The sequence below is a fragment of the Propithecus coquereli genome, unplaced genomic scaffold (genome assembly GCF_000956105.1).
Source record: "Propithecus coquereli isolate 6110/MARCELLA unplaced genomic scaffold, Pcoq_1.0 Scaffold126, whole genome shotgun sequence".
NCBI lineage: Eukaryota > Metazoa > Chordata > Mammalia > Primates > Indriidae > Propithecus > Propithecus coquereli.
Window position 1 is genome coordinate 4,356,685 of NW_012136747.1, and position 11,590 is coordinate 4,368,274.

At 46.7% G+C, this 11,590-nt stretch overlaps 1 protein-coding gene across 1 annotated transcript in view; it reads left to right on the top strand.

Moving 5' to 3' along the window:
• Nucleotides 1–1,790: 1,790 nt before the first annotated feature.
• Nucleotides 1,791–11,590, top strand: part of JOSD1 (Josephin domain containing 1) — a 13,105-nt gene continuing 3,305 nt past the window's right edge. Inside the window, exons 1-4 of the mRNA XM_012638169.1 lie at nucleotides 1,791–1,822; nucleotides 2,191–3,030; nucleotides 11,020–11,148; nucleotides 11,303–11,553. Coding sequence (XP_012493623.1) covers nucleotides 2,846–3,030; nucleotides 11,020–11,148; nucleotides 11,303–11,553 — 565 coding nt within the window. The 5' untranslated portion in view covers nucleotides 1,791–1,822; nucleotides 2,191–2,845. The remainder of the gene's footprint in view (nucleotides 1,823–2,190; nucleotides 3,031–11,019; nucleotides 11,149–11,302; nucleotides 11,554–11,590) is intronic.

Here is an 11,590-nt window from a genome sequence, read left to right on the forward strand (position 1 = left end):
AACTGCCATAGAAAATTAATCGAACCCAAGGAGAGGGTCATGGGAAATCCAATTTACGGCTGGTCTGTCATAAGTTCTGGAGGCCTGGACTTGCAACTGGCTTCTGAAATGGGGGTGAGGAGGCAGTCTTGTGGGACTGAGCCCTAAACCTACAGGATCTGATGCCATCTCCAGGTGGATAGTGTCAGAATTGAATTTAACTGAATTAGAGGACACCCAGCTTGTTGGTGTCTGTTGCAGAATTGATTGATGGCTGGTGGGGAGAAAGCCACACACATTTTGGTGACCCGAGTTTTGTGTTGCATTGAGAGTAGTGAATAGGAAAAGCACAATCTGCCTAGCTAGCCAGGTTGACATTTAGCATCTTATCAACTGACTCTTCCAAAAAGAGTTCAAGTTCAGAATGTGCTGATGCCTGATAGACTAAAAAACATGCCCTTCTCACTACAGCCCCCTACCCAGAAAAGACCTTCTCAGAGTAGGTGCTTCTTGAATGGGGAAATTTAAAATAACATTTGAGACAGGGAATTTCCTATCCATCTTACATCCTTCTTCAGAAAGATTAGATCCTATGTTTAAATTCTGTATTCACTACATACAGGATGCACATATCGCAGGTATGTGACCTCAAGCAAGTTAACGTCTGAGCTTCAGTTTTCTCCTCCAAAAACATGAAGTACCTAATAGGATAATGAGCAGTAAATAAGCTAAAATACACACAGCACTTACAACAGTACTTGCTGCACAGCAAGCCCTCAGTAACTAACCTTAAATATAACCATAACCCGCAGGTAGGCTTACAAATTGTAAAAGTTTAAGGTAATTCAAGTCTGGAGGGAGGCACAGGTCTCCCTACCACGTGGTCAAGCACTCAAGCACGTTAAATGGTAACACTGTTGAGTGTAACGAAGAAGCAGGGTCAAAAAAATGACTAATTGGAAGTGCCATTTCTTCTATTGTTTTTTCCAATTTTATGAACAAAAACCCAAAAAGAGGACAGCTAAGGCACCCAGACGCCTTAAAAGGGAAAGAAATTAAATCCACGTGAGATTGCAAGTTTTCCCTTCTTCGGACACACACAATGCGCTTAGACAGACCTTGAGAAAACGCAGGGAAAGCTAAGTGACAGCCACCGTGAGAAGAGTGGGGGAGCCTCAGGGGAAGAGGGCAGTGGTTTGTGTGTACTGAACCGAAATATGACACCAAGAAAGTGAAACAAGACTCTCCTTTCCACTTGAAATGTGACTCCCGGAGAGGCACTTACCCCCCGTAGCTCCCTGGACAGTGCGGGGCGGTCGGGCTCATTAACCGAGAGAATTTGCGCCCGACCGCGTAGGGCTTTGAAGTCACCTGGCCAACGGCATGCCAGACAAACGTAAAACGGCCAAGGCAGAAGTAGCGGCAGCGTTCTGCCGAGAAGCCCGGCCCAGGGAGGGGAGGGGAGTCCGCGACAGGCAGCCGCTGGCCCGGTCGCCGCCCCGGAACGGCGCCGACGCCCGGGAGAGGAGCGGGCATGCGCCAAGGCATGACTCCCTCAGGCCGTGCCGCCCGGCTGTGCCAGGGACGAAACCGAGCCGGGCAGCCAGACGCTGGCCCTGCCGGGCGCCCCGCAGAACGCCGCCGCCCCTCACAGGCCTGCTCGCCTCCGCAGCCCGGCTCGCTCAGCCCTGCCCGCGCCCGCCCGGCGGACGCACGACTGCCGCCGCTCCAAAGCCAGCGCCGCTGACGTCGGGCGTGACGCCACGGCGGGGAGGAGCCGGGACGGCGCGGGAGGGCGTTTCCGGAGCACGCGCCGGGCGAGGGCCGCTGACGTCGGGCTCAGGTGCGCGCGCTCGCCTGCCCGCGCGCGGCCCAGGTGGCGGCCGGCGGCGGTGAGGGGGCGATCGGCGGCGCGGCGGCGGGCTGTCTCGGCGGCGGGGGAGTCCGGGGTAGGGGGCGGCGGGAAGGCGCCTGGGCTTGCACTCACGTGACGGGCGGGGAGGTTGGGGGTGCGGGCGACGAGCCGCGTGGGCCCAGGCCCCAGAGGGCGAGGCGAATTGTCCGGCCCCACCCCTCGCGGGCCTGCCCGTCGCCGCGCAGAACCTTCCCTCCGGCAGGGGCTTGACCCGTCGCACCACTTCCCCAGCCAGCCTGGTGCTTCGCGGCGGCCCGCCCGCCCGGCGCTGCTGACCGGAGTTGTCTCCTCCGCAGGGCCGTGGTGAGAGGGCGAGAGTCCGCGCCTTCGAGGGAGCCGTGCCCGCCTTGGCCCGCGCCCTGCGGAGCCCCACCGCACCCGAGGGGATGGAGGGCTGCCGCCTCGGCCCCGGCATGGCCCGCGATCCCACTCTGGCCGGTCCTCGTTAGCTGCTCGGACTGTGCGTTTTATCCACTACCGTCCTAGGCCTTGTCTCCTGAGTCAGTGGCGTCGTGGTTCGAAGGAAATGGAAGAAAAGGAACGATGTGACCGATTCCGCTCAGTCCCCCTGCGTTGAGGCCTGGTTGGCATTTGCAAAGAGGAAAATACAGCAGGAAAAATCGTGGTTTTTTTTGGAGGGGGGTGGGAGGGGAGGGTGGGGAAAGGGAAACAAGGTCTTACATTTTATGATTTTTTAAAAAATTCTGCACTTTGTCAGTGGTGGCAAAATAAACCAATCTAAAAGTTATTTTTCTATCGAGAAGAGAGAAGAGGTATGGGTTTTTCCCCGTTTTGATTCCAACCTTTTCTCCCAGTGACAAAGCATAAATTATGGACACCAGAGAATAAGGTGGACCTCAGGAATTTTGGAAAGGCTGAGAAGCTTACATTCTTCCTCAGGAGGGAAGAGTGGGGTGTTTTTAGCCCTCTCTGGAACCTAAAACGAAAAACATGAGTTGCGTGCCATGGAAAGGAGACAAGGCCAAATCTGAATCATTGGAGCTGCCCCAGGCAGCACCCCCACAAATCTACCATGAGAAACAGCGCAGGGAGCTTTGTGCCCTCCATGCCCTCAATAACGTCTTCCAGGACAGCAATGCCTTCACCCGGGAAACGCTTCAAGAGATTTTCCAGAGGTAGGGGACCCCTTCTTGGCATCTTGATAGTTCTTGGTATTTCTGGATTTCTGTGGGTGGGGCAATGTCTTAGCTACAGAAACCTTTAAATCTTCAGGTATTAGCTAGATGCTGTTAGCAAGTATAAGGCACACAGGAATGGAAAAGATGATAATCACTACCATTTATTGGGCACTTAACTGTGGGCTAGGCACAGTGCTGATAGCCTCAGTTATGTTATCTCAAGTGATGTGCTCAACAAGCCCATGGAATATATGTTATACGTGTTATTTTCATTTTGCAGATGAAGACAGGACTCAGAGTAGTTCAGTAATTTGCCCAAGGTGACATAACAAGATTTGGAGCCAGGGTTGAATTCTTTGTATCTCTGCTGTTGACCACAAAGCTATAATGCCTCTCAAGTCCTGCCACCAAGGAGTTTACAATCTAGAATGGAGACAAGATACGTATACATTCGGTCACCTGTCATCAAAGGTAGACTGTGGTGGGTACTACAAGAAGGATATATACATAGTGCTTAGCTTTTCTGTGAGGCCATGTGCTGGCCCTGGTGCTTTTCATATATTGCTTTGTGTAGCCCTCTCAACATTTCATTTCACTATCTATTTTACTGACAAAGAAGCAGATGGAAAGGTCAGGTAAAATATCCAAATAGCTTCTAAATGGCAAAGCTATGATTTGAAGCTGACCACAGATCCCCTCCCCTTTCTGCTTTATTCAAGATGGCCTTTCTTATCTGCTTAAAACAAATGCCACCCTACAGGTTGATAGTTCAGCTTTTTTCTCTTTGATTTTCTAGAATTGTTTTATCAAAGGTTTTGAGGATTAGTTCTGCAGTGTCTGAAGGGACACAGCAGCACATCTGCAGTCCATAGCAACTTAGGCAGTGAGTCTATCTGATGACCCCAACTGGAGAGGGTTAGGCCTACTCAGTTCTGAGTGTAGAGAAAGGTCAAGAATGCTTCAGCAGTGCATATTGGCAGTTCCAGAAGACCCTTTTCTGACTCCTTCCATTTGGAGATGAACTTATTTCCACGCCCGGACCCGAATTACAGCTGGAAGCAACCTATTTGGGTGATTTGTGAAACGTAGGTGTGGACCATTTACCCTGAAAGAACCATAGGCCTTCTCTTAAAAGAATGTTAATCCCAGTATGCTGACAAAACTATGATGAGAGTAATTATTTTCCTGTGCCAGTAATAACCAGAGTAATGTCTTAGCAGGATGAATATGACATTTGCATCATGGCCATGGCCATTATCTGACAATAAGTAGAGTTGACTTTTCAGGAAATCTGTCTCAGATCAAGTTATGTGGGGGAAAGGAGGACCCTGTCCATTAGATCTCTTCATTTTGGCCAGCCATTAATATTTCCTGTTTGCAAATCATTTCCTAATCTAAAACTAGGGATAAGATCAGGCCGGGTGTGGTGGCTCACGCCTGTAATCCTAACACTCTGGGAGGCCAAGGTGGGAGAATCGCTCAAGGTCAGGAGTTCAAGACCAGCCTGAACAAGAGTGAGACCCCATCTCTACTAAAAATAGAAAGTAATTAGCTGGACAACTAAAAATGTATAGAAAAGTTAGCCGGGCATGGTGATGCATGCCTGTAGTCCCAGCTACTCAGGAGGCTGAGGCAGGAGGATCGCTTGAGCCCAGGAGTTTGAGGTTGCTGTGAGCTAGGCTGATGCCATGGCACCCTAGCTCGGGCAACAGAGTGAGAACCTGTATCAAAAAAAAAGGAAAAGATGGAAAAGATAAATAAATAAAACTAGGGAGAAGGAAAGGACATAGTACCAAATGTACTAGATACTCTGTAGTATGTACTTACAGTCTTGCACCAATTTTGTCAGTGATGATCTGAGGAAAGTAGGATTCAGTTTAAGCGATTTGCCCAGTTTCACCCACTAGTAAATGTTGATAGAACACTGTGTGTATCCAGTCAAACTCAGAAAAGTTTTCACTTCTATAAATTTGGCGCCTGGTCTGACTACAGGCATATCGTGATGAGATCACTAACACACATAAACACTTTGTGCAAAACACTGTTCTAAGTGCCTTCCTTGTGTTAATTCAGTCCTCACACTGATCTTACATGGTAGCTTCTGTTGCTTCCCATTTTTCCAGATAAGGAAATCATGGCACAGAGTTCACAGAACTGTTGATGGCAGGATTTGGCCCCAAGCTTTGTGACTCTAGGGCCTGCCTGCCCAACTACTCTGTTGCTTCCTGAGTGCTGGGAAGTCTTGCTAGAGCTGTTGGATCAGCAGCAGCTGTAAGTTGGGCCAGGACTGAAGATCTGGCCTGTGATCATCAAGTGTTTATGGATAGTAGCAGGAGTCTTTCAGCTGTGTTTTCCTGAATGAAAGAATGCTAAATATTTGCTAAACACCCCCATGGAACTGAGGTCCTATTCCTTTTAAAGCTTTAGCAAATTGTACTGCAATCCTCAATTCCCTATCAGCACAACATAAAGATCCACCTCAAAGTGAAAGCAAATATCAGTATGTAAGAGAATATACTCTGTCCCTACTCCACAAGTGGGATTCTGTATATTTTATATGGAAAGACTGTGTGGATAGGTAGGAACAACAACAAAAAAAGTGTGAAAGGAAGCCAGAGAAAAAAGCAAAGGGAGAGAAGATGGAATTTTTTAAACAAACATTGACTAGCTGCCTGCAGAGTGCCAGGCACTGCTAGGCACCATAGAGAAAACAAGTTGAACAGGCCGCAGCCTCTGAGAAGCACAGCTCAGAGCTATGGTGTGATGTAGGCCTTGAGAACAAATTTAAGTGAAGTTCAAACTGGCATTCAGAGCAATTTAAAAGTGTAGAGATGCTCTATTTTGATCTTATGCTGTTTTGAAGATGTGGCTAAGGAATGGTAGAAATGGGAGAGAAATGTTAGTAAGCTCTATTTGTTAAGAGGAAGTTCATCCTAACAGTTGAATTTTAGCCAGATAAGAGAAATACAAAAGCAGGGTGGAGTTTCAGTTGAGTTGTGGATATGAGATGACTCATGCTTGGAAAAGAAATGAATAGGAACTTAGAAAGAGCTAAGCTGATGATTCAGCAGCAAGGACAGGGAAGAAAGGAGTCAGGTATGACAGAAGCTTGGTCCAGGATTAGAACATAGTGGTAACATCTGCAAAAAGAGGTCATTTGTTTGAAAAGGATCCATTTCAACCTGTGAAATTGGAGAAATGATTAGAGAAACTGGGCAAATGTCAATGTTTATGTATATAGATGTGGATATTTGACCTCATACATTTTATCATATACTCTGTGTGTCTAAGCTTTGGAAAAAATGGACATAGAAGTCAAATAATATACTATCAGCTTTCCTAGATTGTTTTGAAAATGTTCAGGTCTGAAACCTTTTCACTAGACTCATACCAATTTTTCAGTGATCAGATATTCTTGAAGCTAGCTATGCATTCGTATCCCAAATAGAATAGCTATTAAGATCTAACTAGATGAAAACTAACTTGGTCCCAGGGGAAAAAATCTAATGAAAGTTGGAAGAGACAAAGAGATTAGAAATACTGGTGAACAACCAGCATTCTCTGCCACAGAGGATAAATATTCCTGCCTCTCCATTACACGGTCCCTGAGCTGGTTGAAGAAGCCACATTTAAAAGGATGGTAACTGTAAATTGAGAAAAGGTGTTGTCCAGTATTACCCTCTAGAGCATTGAATTATCTCGTCCGAGGGCCAGGCAAACACATAATAATAGCTAACATCTATAGAGTACTTCTGTGTGCCCAGCCCTATAATCCATGCTTTATTTAGAAACATATCAGGAAGATCTGAGCCATATTTTCTAATGTCACATCTCTTCAGACCCAATAAAAAGGAAAGAAATAATTAGGGGAGAAAAAGAATCTTGATGAAATATCTTCCCATCTCCTTTTTCTTTAAAATTCAAAACCATCACCATAGCCAGACACAGTGGTAACTGCGCGAGAGGACCAGAGACTTACCTGAGGGCATAGACAGAAGTGGAGACCTGGACTAGAGCCCATCTTTTCACTTTTAGATCACTTCAGATCTCATGGGTCTAACCTCTGGCTGTGATGACAAAAATGAGAGGGTCACTTAAGAGCACAGACTATCTGTGGAAATCATTCAGACAGTCTTGAGCAGTTTGCCAAGGAGTCTCAAGAAAACTCTCCATTGGAATCAGAACAGGACCCCGTGGAGTTCAGTGGGACCAGTGTGAAATAGGTAGGGATCGTTTTAGGCTTAGAGGCTGAATCCTAGCTCTGCCACTCCCCAGCTGTGCCTGACTGTGCGAGTCACTACAACCTTTGCACCTAGGCTTCCTTATTTACAATTCTCAAGACTGTTGGATGGATTCAGTGATAAAGCCTATAACAGCAGCTAACAACAGTGGACACTTGATTCTTGTTAAAGTAAAAGCAAGAACTGGTGTGGTTTGTTCGGCTGGGCACAGTGGCTAACGCCTGTAATCCTAGCACTCTGGGAGGCCGAGGCAGGAGGATCGCTCGAGGTCAGGAGTTCAAGACCAGCCTGAGCAAGAGTGAGACCCTGTCTCTACTAAAAATAGAAAGAAATTAGCTGGACAACTAAAAATATATAGAAAAAATTAGCCAGGCATGTTGGCGCATGCCTGTAGTCCCAGCTACTCAGGAGGCTGAGGCAGGATTGCTTGAGCCCAGGAGTTCGAGGTTGCTGTGAGGTAGGCGGACGCCACAGCACTCTAGCCCAGGGAACAGAACAAGACTGTCTCCAAAAAAAAAAAAAAAAACCGGTGTGGTTGGTGTACTGAATGAGCCCCACTTATTCAAAAGACCACCCTAGAATGCGATGGAAGCCATTCTCAGCATTTCCTGTCTTGATTGGCTCGGCCAGCACCTGTTTGTTGAGTTGCCACTGCCTAGCTGTGAGTGATACAGCATACATGAGCCATCCCCTTTGCTTCAGGAACTTACTATTTGGTTCCTGAAGCATGTATAAATAACTGAATTCTTTAAAGGCCCTATAAGGTAGGAATCATTCCCATTTTTACAGATGAGGTAACAGGCATGGAGATTAAATCTCACAATTAGTGTTGATGATGCTAGGACATGAACTCAGATACGTGCGGTCCTCCCAACAGCCTCCTTTGTCACAGAGGAGCCAGGAAAGATTCCATGAAAGAGATAGGGTGTGAGATTGAGCTCAAAGAAGCTGTAAGATTTGGCTTGAAACAGGAAATAGGATGGAAGAATAGAGGCCACACGGTCATGGTACTAATGTGCACTAAGCCTATTGAGAGGGCAACAGCCAGCCAGTGGGCTGGGAGGTTTAGAGTTGGCCAGCCAGGCAGTTGGCTCTCGTCAGTTCCTGTATAAGGGCGAGCGAAATGATGGTGAACACAGCAGGAACATAGAGGCTGAATTGGTGGAAGGAGAGTTTGGAAGCAAGGAGATCAATTCAGGAACCTGTTTCAAAAGTCCAGGTGTGAGGCAAGGGGCCTCCGATGAAGGGAGAGGTAGTGAAAATAGATAGGAAGGGATTTGAATCTGAGGTAGAAGATGAAGGACAGGGAAGAGAGAGCTTTGGAACACTAGTCCTGTGAGATGTGCCTCAAAACAAATGTGTGGTCAGATATGGTCGGGGACTGAAGCATGTTGTATAACACCCCTTCCTTGAGACTCAAGGTGAAAATTAGCATATTAAGGACTCTAAGAATCCCTGCAGGGAACCTGTTTTACCTACTTGGTTCATTCAGCCATTACTGTACTGGATGCCTTCCAGGATGCTCTGTCAGTGAGCATGGAACTGGTATCTCCAGGAGCGCCCTTGGAAAAGTGCCACTGTAAGGTTTGAGCCTGGCAGGAGTTAGATGGTGACAAAGGTGGAAGACTCAGCATTTTCTTTGTTGGAGCCTTCATTCTTGTACTGGTCAGAGACTTCACTGAAAATAATGGGAGGCTATTGACAAATTGGTGAAGGGAAAGGAACCAGCTGTGTCTTGAGCTAGGCCCTCTTTCATACGCTTTCTCATTTAATCCAAGTGCCTTGTTAAGCAGCGTTTCAGCCCCAGGCCTCAGGGATCCAGCTGGCCTTTCCTCTTCTCAACCTGCCACCACCTCCCACTCTGATTCATGGGTCCTCCCTGTAAGACAGCATAACTGGATTCAAATGAACCTGAGTTTGAGTCCTAGTTCTGTCACTTGTAAGTGCTCAAGGGCAAGTCAGTTAAAATCACCAAACCTCAGTTTTTTTGACCTATAAAGTAGAAATAATTCATACTCTCAGGTTTATTATGACGACTAAATGAAATACTTACTAAAGCATCTATCATAGTGCTTGGCACAGAGGCTTTCAATAAATGGTAGTTATTACTACAGCTAAAGTTTGGCTGCAGATTTCTTTGCTAGCCCCGGAGTTAAGAATGTAAGCCCTTTTACTTTTAAGAGTTGTCTACTAACATTTATAGGGAAAGATAGGATAACAAAAAAAAACACAGAGAACATTTCAGCAAACATTCCTTGAGCAGTTGTCATGTGCCAGGTACTCTTCAAGACCTAGCAATATAGCGTTAACAGGATGTTCAAGGCCCTCGCTGTCAGTCTAGTGGGGAAAAACAGATGTGAAAAATCATGCCTGGTAGTGACAAGGAGCGTTATTAAAGCAGGTTGATATAAGAGGAAGGGACTGGGAGAAACTTAAGGTTGGGTGGTCAAAGAAGGCCTCTCTGGCAGTAACACTGGAGGCTCCTAATAATAAGGAACAAACCAAGTGAAGATCTACTGAGAGAATGTTGCAGACAGCAGGGACCGCAGAACAGTGAATGAGTGCAAAGCGAGAAAGAGCTTTGTGTACTCAAGGAACAGAAAGGTCAGTGTGATGAGAGGTGCAAGATGAGATGCAGGATCAGGCCGGAGGAAGTAGTTTAGAGTGTATATAAGTGCTTTGGGTGAGATTGGAGGGTTTTAGGCAGTGGCAGGGTATGTTTTATGTTTGAAAACTATCAGTATGGTTGGTGTGTATAGATAAAGAAAACTTTATAAGATTACTTAAGTTTTTAGAGTTGACATCCTTGGCCTAAGTCTTGAATCTCTTCTGGGGGTGGCATCTAGCAGCCTCCTGGACATATGCTTTTTGTCTTCAGGAACTCACCACACTTCCCTTCCTCCCCTTGAGGTCAAAGGCATGCTGACCCTGCCTTCAAATGGCCTTTCCTTAGCTCCTGGCCTGATAAGCCTACGAAAGCAAAATAATAGGATTGGAAATGCCTTTGGCACAGACCTCATCTTGAAATGGAGTAGCTAACGGGACCTGGCAAAAAAAAATGGCTTAAAGCCGGGTGGGCAAACTGGGACTGCAGCCGAGTTTTGTCTGTCTGGCACAAAAATTTCATGTGTGTTTGATTTATTGTGTTTTAATTTTTAAAAAAATTCAGCTACTGCACCCACACATTTGGAATGCCTTCAGGTGGGCCATGCATTCCAGTGTCACACAGGCCTTTTCACTGTTTATTGCCTTACATCCAGCCCCACTTCATACGTTAATGTTACCTGCTGGGCCCTGGGCCCCTGTATGCCTTTGAGTATTTAATGATTAATGATTACCAAGTGTGCAGGCCTTAAATAGCAAGAACTTAAACTGTAAAAAACAAGAGTAACAACAGTTAATATCCATGCAAATGAAAATATCAAATACTGTTTTCCAATGTTTTTAAAAAAAGGTTTTTTTGCTCTAAAGGACAGCATGATGAAAAAAGAAAAAAAAATGGCTTTTATCAGAGCAGGAAGATGAGCACTAGAAACAAGCCTGCAGTAGGCTGGGGAGTTCGTAAGTGGGACTCCTTCGTGGCACATTGACAAAATACTTCAGTAGAAGCTGTGAAGTTGCACTTGAACACGGGGACTAGCCTCCAGGGGCAGTGGTGTAAAGTGCTGTCCTGTCCCTGGTAGTGCAGGGCCAGGATGGGTCAGGCTGACCAGCAGGTCTCAGCATTCTCTTTTCACATTTATAGGTTGTCTCCAAACACCATGGTGACACCTCACAAGAAGAGCATGCTGGGAAATGGAAACTACGATGTGAATGTCATCATGGCAGCACTTCAAACCAAAGGCTACGAAGCTGTTTGGTGGGACAAGCGCAGGTAATCTGAATCCGGCTTGACTTGGTGGAGAACAGCATGTTTGTGCTGTAAGCCTTCAGTACTGGGGCTCACGGCATAAGTGGGCAGATGGCCAGTTGTGGTATTACAGCTAGGGAACCTTGGGAAGTTGGTTGATACCATTTCTCTCCTGCAGGGATGTCAGTGTCATTGCTCTCACTAACGTCATGGGCTTCATCATGAATCTGCCCTCCAGCCTGTGCTGGGGTCCACTGAAGTTGCCTCTCAAAAGGCAGCACTGGATCTGTGTTCGAGAGGTGGGAGGGGCCTACTATAACCTCGACTCCAAACTCAAGATGCCCGAGTGGATTGCAGGCGAGAGCGAGCTCAGGAAATTTCTAAAACATCATTTGCGAGGAAAGAACTGTGAACTCCTGCTGGTGGTACCAGAAGCAGTGGAGGCCCATCAGAGTTGGAGGACTGA